The following is an 8,628-nucleotide window of genomic DNA, read 5'->3' on the forward strand; positions in this document are numbered from 1 at the left end:
GAACCTGCAACCCCGTGGTTCCTAGTCAGATTCGTTAAACACTGAGCCACGAGGGGAACTCCTAAATTCTTAAACATAAGGAAAGACACCATAAAACTCCTAGAAGAGAACATTCTCTGACATCAACCATACAAATGTTTTCTTAAGTCAGTTTCCCAAGGCAGTAGAAATAAAAACAAAAATAAACCAATGTGACATAATCAAACATAAGCTTTTACACAGTGAAGGAAACAATAAAAAAAAAAAAAGACAACTTATGGAATGGGAGAAAATAGTTGCAAATGATGCAACTGACAAGAGCTTAATCTCCAAAATACACAAACAACTCATAAAACTCAACAGCAAAACAAAAAACAACCCAATTGAAAAATGGGCAGAAGACCTAAATAGACGTTTCTCCCAAGTAGATATATGGATGGCCAACTGGCACATGAACAGAAGGCTCAAAATCACTAATTATTAGGGAAATGCAATTCAAAAGTACAATGAAGTATCACCTACATCAGTCAGAAAGGCTATCCTTAATAAGTCTACAAATAACAAATGCTGGAAAGGGTTTGGAGAAAAGGGAACCCTCACACATTGTTGGTGGGAATGTAAACTGGTACAACCATTATGGAAAACAGTATGAAGATTGCTTAGAAAACTAAATATAGAATGACCATAGGATCCAGCAATCCCACTCCTGGGCATATATCCAGACTAAACCATCAATGAAAAAGAAGCATGCACCTGTATGTTCACTGTAGCACTATTCATAATAGCCAAGACATGGAAACAACCTAAATGTCCATTGATAGATGACTGGATTAAGAAGATATGGTACATATATACACAATGGAATACTACTAAGCCATAAAAAACAACAAAATAATGCCATTTGCAGCAACATGGATAGAACTAGAGACTCATACTATGTGAAGTAAGTCAGAAAGAGAAAGACAAATACCATATGCTATCACTTATATCTGGAATCTAAATTACAGCACAAATGAACCTATCCACAGAAAGAAACAAATTCACGGACTTGGAAAACAGACTTGTGGTTGCCAAGGGGGAGGGAGTGGGATGGACTGGGAGTCTGGGGTAAGTATGTGCAAACTTTTGCCATTTGGAGTGGATAAGCAATGAGATCCTGCTGTATAGCACAGAGAACTGGATCTAGTCACTTGTGATGGAACATGATGGAGGACAATGTGAGAAAAAGGAGAATATATATATTATATATATATCTGAGTCACTCTGCTATACAGCAGAACTTGACAGAACATGGTAAATCAACTATAATTTAAAAAAATAAAAACCTTAAAAAATAAGAGATTCTCATACCAAGTGAAGTAAGCCAAAAAGAGAAAGACAAAAACCACGTGATTTCGATTTATACGTGGATGCTAATATACGGCACAAGTGAACTTGTCTACAGAAAAGAAACTCAGGGACAGGGAGAACAGAGTCGTGGTTGCCAAGGGGGAGGGAGTGGGATGGACTGGGCATCTGGGATTAGTAAACACAAACTACTACATTTGGAGTGGCTAAGAAATGAGATCCTGGGAGTTCCCGTCGTGGCTCAGTGGTTAATGAATCCGACTAAGAACCATGAGGTTGCAGGTTTGATCCCTGGCCTCGCTCAGTGGGTTAAGGATCCGGCGTTGCCGTGAGCTGTGGTGTAGGTCGCAGACGCAACTTGGATCCTGCGTTGCTGTGACTGTGGTGTAGGCTGGCGACTACAGCTCTGATTAGACCCCTAGCCTGGGAACCTCCATGTGCCGTGGGTGTGGCCCTAAAGGGACAAAAGCCAAAAAAAAAAAAAAAAAAAAAAGAGAGAAATGAGATCCTGCTGTATAGCACAGGGAACTAAATCCAATCACTTGTGATGGAACATGACGGACGATAATGAGAAAAATAACGTATGCGTGTATTTATATATGTATGTATTTATACCTGGGTCACTTTGCTTTATGGCAGAAATTGACAGAACACTGTAAATCAAAAATAAAAAAATTTTAAAAACTAGAGAAAAAGTAAAAATGGCCATTTCTGGTATGATGTCTAGAGTTTAACAAGTATTATGCATAGTAATTCCTGACTTCTGTATGTAGCTCCTTAATCTTGGTTTAGAGAGTGCAGAGTATGCATCCAGGCGGGGCCCCTAAATAATCCCTGCTGAGCAACCGCACTGACACCCCATCTCCAGTCCATGGGTGGAGCTCCCTGGGTCATGGGGACATGGAGTCTAAGTGGAGGTGACAGGCCCAGAGGGAGGCCCCAGGTGACTGGGAACGGACAGCATCGGGCAGGACACTTCAGCGTCAGACAAGATGAGTGAGTCCAAAGAAGGGCATTTCCTCGGAAAGAGAAGATGGAGAATCTAATGAAAATATGACTTTACCTGAGAGAGAGCCATTCCTGACTTCTTTTTTTTTTTCTTCTTCCTCCCTCTTCCAGGCTTCTTCCTCAGGCAGCATGAGTCTTTAGAGGTGAGCCTTGAAAGTTGAAAAAGATGACGTTTAAGGCTTAGGATCAACACACCCCCTTCCTGTGCCACAACCACACACACAGGGGAGAGCTCACCATGTGGAAGAAACAGACCTCTGCTGCCCACGGTCCCAGGAGGGACTCAGGACAGGAGACTCCCACACAGAGACCAAGAGGGGAGGGTGCCCACACTCTCTTGAGATCATGCTCCCCTCCTGGTGAGGCCCTCACCCACACTGCAGCCGTGGGCACCTCAGCTGGCACCTCAGCTGGACCCCACAACCCCCTGCAGGTCACAGACCAGCCCTGCTCCATCCCCGTGCAGAGCCGAGCCCCCGCCCCCTCAGCCCAGATCCCAGCCCCCAGGATTGGGAGGATGCAGAGCCTTGCTGCTCAAGGATGGATCCGGATTGGAATCATCGGCGGCACCCTAACTATTACTGAGGTTGGATCCCACACTGACCATATGAGGGGAAATCTGTGGTCAGGAGAGAATCGGAAAAACATGTACATGCAACATGCCTCATTGATCTAATGTGAAACCTGGGTTGAGCAGCGATCAGCGGAGGCAAGCCCAGCACACCTCACATTTTCTTTTTCTTTTCTAGGTTTACTGAGGTCTACTTGACAAATAATAATAGTGTACATGTGAGGCATACAATGCGATTATGTGACACGTATACACTGCAGTAATTATCGCACTAAAGTAATTTACACTTCCATCAATTCACAGTTACCATGAATTCCTGGGAGCTGAGAACACTGAAAGTAGTATTATTATCAGCAAATTCCAAGGACACAGTAACCCAACGTGATGAACAATATTCAGCACAATGCACATTTGAGGTACACATTACAGCCACTTTCCTCAATCCCATACATTCCTTTCCTTAAGTAAACTAGCCAGAGGTGGGCTTCATAGATTGGGTGTCTGTTCTAATGTATGAAGCTAATATGTTCTAATATGAACCTCCATATTGGGGTTTTTTTTTTTGGTCTTTTTACCATTTCTTGGGCCGCTCCTGTGGCATATGGAGGCTCCCAGGCTAGGGGTCTAATCGGAGCTGTAGCTGTCACAGCAACTCGGGATCCAAGCTGCATCTGTGACCTACACCACAGCTCATGGCAACACTGGATTCTTAACCCACTGAGCAAGGCCAGGGATCGAACCCGCAACCTCATGGTTCCTAGTCGGATTTGTTAACCACTGCACCACGACGGGAACTCCTCCATATTGTTTTTGGTAAGAGCCATTGCATTTACATTCCCACCAACAAAGCACCAGGGTCACTGTTCTCCATACTGAATGTGTACACAAGCCCGTGCATTTTCTTCAGGCAGGTAACAAAGAGCAGCAGAGGAACCAGTACAGGCCTCGAAGAAAGAAAGTAGCAGGAACAGCTTCCCATGTCACTGCGGGCTTGCTAGCCCTCTGAGTCTTGCAACAATTTTTCCTACATCAAAGAGCTTTTTTTTTCCCTTTTCTTTTTAGGGTCACATCCATGACACGTGGAAGTTCCCAGGCTAGGTGTCAAATCAGAGCTGCAGCTGCCGGCCTACGCCACAGCCACAACAACGCCAGACCTGAGCCGCGTGTGCGACCTATACCTCAGTTCATGGCAACTCCAGATCCTTAATCCACTGAGTGGGGTCAAGCTGTGAACCTGCACCCTCATGGATACTAGTTGGGTTTGTTACTGCTGAGCCACAATGGGAACTCCAACATCAGAGAACTTAAATGGCTCCTCTCAAGTTGTGTCCACAGACACATATGTAGCAGAATCTCCCTAATGAAAATTTTTTGCCATGTGCAGCTTAGTACTCGTAATTTCCCTTCTGGATTCAAATGAATTTACACGTGGTCATGGGGTCCAACATAGCCTCTATTCAACCCCAAATGACCCACTAATCCTGCTATAAAATGCCAGAAAACTTTCCAAATTCTAATAAATCATGCTTGGAGTTTCTGTCATGGTGCAGAGGAAACGAATCCGACTAGGAGCCATGAGGTTGTGGGTTCAATCCCTGGCCTTGCTCAGTGGGTTAAGGATCTGGCATTGCTACGAGCTGTGGGGTAGGTTGCAGACATGGCTTGGATCTGGCGTTGCTGTGGCTGTGGTATAGGCCAGCAGCTATAGTTCCGACTCAACCCCTAGCCTGGGAACCTCCATATGCCACAGGAGTGGCCCTAAAAAGAAAAAACAAAACAAAAACCAATTAATAAATCAGACTTGAGGGAAAAAGACACGTGAAGACACCCAAGGAACCATCAGACCCCAAACACAGTATTTTCATTCACAGTGACTGCAGACCAAACACTGTCACTTCCAAATAAAATGTTTCAGTGATGCACATGCCCCAATGAGACCTCAGCACCTCTGAAGGAAACATCCCAAATTCTCTTTTGTATCATTCTTGGTGCATATGAAACTTTATTTGCAACTCAAAACACAGCTCTAAGGAGTTCCCACTGTGGCTTAGCGGGTTAAGAACCCGACTAGTATCCATGAGGATACAGGTTCAATCCCTGGCCTCACCCAGTGGGTTAAGGATCCAGCGCTGCCTCAGGCTGCAGTGTAGGTAGCAGAAGTGGCTCAGATCTGGCATTACTAGGGCTGTGGTGCAGGCCTGCACCTGCAGCTCCACTTCCACCCCTAGCCCAGGAACTTCCATGTGCTGCAGGTGTGGCCCTAAAAAGAAATTTAAAAAAACCCCAAGAAGACACATCTCTGAAATCTTCCCTATATTACTCTAAATTGCACAATAATCTATGATTTCTAAAAGGAGTGGAGGCTGCGGGGCACCCTCTAGCCCCATCACCAGAGGACAAGGCACCCATTTTCTTGGACCCAATGATCCCTACAGGCTTAGCTCAGGCCACACATCTAACATTGAGGGAAAATGTTTCCCCCAGCCTAAATACACTGGCTTCATTCCTCCTCTCACATGACCATGAAATATCTGAAAAACAAACAAACAAACAAACAAAGCATGGAAACCCTCAGTCTCAGTGGTGATACCCAAGGAACCTGAGCTAAGACACTATGACACCTCAAATCATGCAATGTGCCCCACGACTACCCATAAACCCAATTCCAGGTGCTCCAGCCAGAATTGAGATACCCTTTGGCAACAGTCCCACAGCCCCCGGGCTACAAGAGAAAGGTGCACACACCATTCACTAGGCTCGTCTTGATGAATGGACAAAGGTGTAGTACATACAAACAATGGAATACTACCCAGCCATTAAAAAGAGAACAAAATACGAAGTTCCTGCCATGGCACGACAGAATCAGTGGCATTTCTGCGGTGCCAGGATACAGATTTGATCCCCAGCCTGGTACTGTGGGTTAAAGGATCTAGTATTGCCGCAGCTGGGATATATGCCCAACTGTGGCTCAGATCTGATCCCTGACCCAGGAACTCCATACACTGCAAGGAAGGCAAAACCAACCAACCAACCAACCAACCAACCATGAAATAATGCCACAAGCAGCAACATGGATGCAACAGAGACTATCATACTAAGTGCAATAAATCAGAAAAAGACAAATACCACATGATATCACTTATCTCCGAAATCTAAAAAATGACACAAAAAACTACCTGTAAAACAGAAACAGACTCACAGACCTAGAGAAAAACTTGTGGTTGCCAAGGGTAAGGGGGTTGATGGGGGGATGGAGTGAGAGGTTGGGGCTAGCAAATGTAAGCTATGACACAGGAAGGGGAAAATCAACATGCTCCTACTGCCTGGCACAGAGAACTATATTCAGTGTCCTATGATAAATCATACTGGAAAAGAATATTTTCAAAAACGCTATGTAGAATTTTCACTGCGGCACAACAGGATTTGCAGCATCTTGGGAGCACTGGGACGCAGGTTCGAATCCCAGGCCGGCACAGCGGAAGAAGAATCCAGCCTTGCTGCAGCTGTAGCTTAGGTCGTGAGTGAAGCTCGGATCTGATCCCTGGCCTCAGAACTCCATATGCCAAAAAAGAAAAAGAAAATCCATATATATATATATATAACTGAACCACCTTGCTGTACAGCAGAAATTAACACACTGTAAATCAAGTACTCTTCACTTTGAAACAAAGAATAAAATATGGCACAAATGAACCTATCTACAACGCAGAAACAGACTGGCAGTGAGAGACTTACGGTAGCCAAGGAGGAGGGGAGAGGGCGAAGGATGGATCGAGAGTCTGGGGTTAGTAGATGCAAACTATTACATTAGCATGGACATCACTGTCTGTGCAATGATGTCCTACCGTATAGCACAAGGAACTTAATCTAGTCTCCTGGGATAAACCATAATGGAAAAGAATAGGGAAAAAGTACGTGTTTATTTGTGAAACTGGGTCACTTTGCTGTACAGCAGAAATGAGCAGAACACTGTAAATCAACAATGCTTTAATAATAAATGTATTTAATAAATAAATACAGCTGGACACTCTCCAAAAAGAACTGCCACACCCAGTCATACCCAATTTGGCCAAACAAGACTCAGTCTCTGTTCTAGCTTCTCACCTCCATATTACAAGTGAGCGTCCTGAGGCAGATGGGAGACATTTGAAACAGTTCGTGGTGAATACACAGACTTAGCTGTAAGTGAATTCTGAAATGGGATCCTGGAGGTCCACTGGGCAGACTTGGTCCTGCACTACTATGCGTTCCAATGCATCCCATTTATCTGTTTTCCTATTTCGTCTCTGTCTCAGTCTCTCTTTTGGTTCCCCTCCATTCTCCTGTGGTCTCTGCGCTCCTCTAGTTTCTTTCCTTACACCTCTCCTGCCCCCACTCTGCGACTTGTTCCCCCTCTTGATGCTCTTTGCGCCCCCTCCCCCAGACTCTGCTCTCTCTCTGCCCTCGGGGTTACACCCCTTCTATCCCTGTGACACTCCCTCCCTCCTCACTCTCTGGCCTCTCAAGTGCCTATGCTTCCTGCCTGCTCGATCTCTTCCTCTGCTTTTCTTGTTATTTATCTCTTTCTCTCCCAGCACCATGCTGCTCAAAACGCCAAGGTTCCCCCTCTTTTATCCTCTCTGGGACTCTCTGTGAAGTGCCTCGCCGCAGTTATCCCTCCTTCGCCATCCCCTGCCCTGTGTTGCGCTCCAATCCCTGCAGATCCGGCTTTTAGAAATTTTCTTCTCTATTTTAGTCACCTGCTACTTTCAAGACTCACTCGCCTTCATTTTACTGTCTCTTTACAAGTCCCTCAGCCACCCTTTAAGTTCCCTTCGGTTCTCTCTCATTCTCCTTGATTTTCCTACTTCTCTCTCAGGTGCTCTGCACCTGCCTCTCCTCACTCCCCCCCCCCCCGGCCCCGCCCCGATATTTACAGGATGACAACTGAATAAGATGCCCACCTACATGAAGAGACTATTTTCTAACCGGTGCAATTTGGGACGGTACAACACTGGGTGTCACAGAGTAGGCCAGGTCACCTCCCCCTACGCGGATGAGGGGAAGAACTGACTCTCTAGGGGAGGCCTGCGGGGCACTAGGACTGGCCAGAGGAGCCCCCAGGAGGGAGAGGCTGGAGGGAGGGTGTCTTAGGAGAGGGCGGGATCCAGAATCCCAGGACCAGGGCGAGGAGCGGGGCGGAAAGCGAGGCTGGGGGCGCGGCTCCACCTCGCAGAAGAGGGCTTTCCATGGGGGTAGGGAGGCGGTGGTAATAAAGGATTTTACACTGGAAAGGGAGTGTCTACGTGGACCGAAGGCAGAAATGCCCGAGGGTTCCGGGAGCTGACACAGAGCAATTTGAAACCCAAAGGAAAACATACCCGACTCGGAATGGACGTCTGGATTCACTGGGGGCGGAGGGCTGGCTGCTGGCACTTTAGGGTCGTAGGAACCCCCACAGCCTGAGGAAGAAGTAAACGGGACCCCGGCACACCGCTTTATACCGGAAAGGAGAAACTTTGGCTGTGCCCTATGACCTTCACCCCGCACTCCTGGCTTCCGCTTCCGTGAGAAACTGCGCAGGCGCAGAGTAAGCGGCAGGGATCCCAGGGGCGGGGCCTTGGCAGATCTGTGCTGGGAAGCGGCGGGCGAGGGGCAGATGCTACTTCCCTGTAACGTCCCCTTAACTGCTCATCCAAAGTGCTTGTGTAGAGCAGTGTAGTGGTGTTAGGTGGTGTCTATAA

General features: G+C 46.5%; 1 protein-coding gene across 1 annotated transcript in view; it reads right to left on the reverse strand.

Moving 5' to 3' along the window:
• Window positions 1-8,411, reverse strand: part of LOC102163721 (zinc finger protein 415-like) — a 28,275-nt gene extending 19,864 nt beyond the window's left edge. Inside the window, exons 1-2 of the mRNA XM_084961844.1 lie at window positions 8,266-8,411; window positions 2,390-2,483 (exon numbers count right to left, since the gene is read on the reverse strand). Of these exons, the coding sequence (XP_084817970.1) occupies window positions 2,390-2,465 (76 nt within the window). The 5' untranslated portion in view covers window positions 2,466-2,483; window positions 8,266-8,411. The remainder of the gene's footprint in view (window positions 1-2,389; window positions 2,484-8,265) is intronic.
• Window positions 8,412-8,628: the final 217 nt, after the last annotated feature.

This window comes from Sus scrofa, chromosome 6 (genome assembly GCF_054392235.1).
Source record: "Sus scrofa isolate SSC_HxYL_T2T_F1_AM1 chromosome 6, Sscrofa_HxYL_maternal_Yorkshire_Landrace_v2.0, whole genome shotgun sequence".
In the NCBI taxonomy this organism is placed as follows: domain Eukaryota; kingdom Metazoa; phylum Chordata; class Mammalia; order Artiodactyla; family Suidae; genus Sus; species Sus scrofa.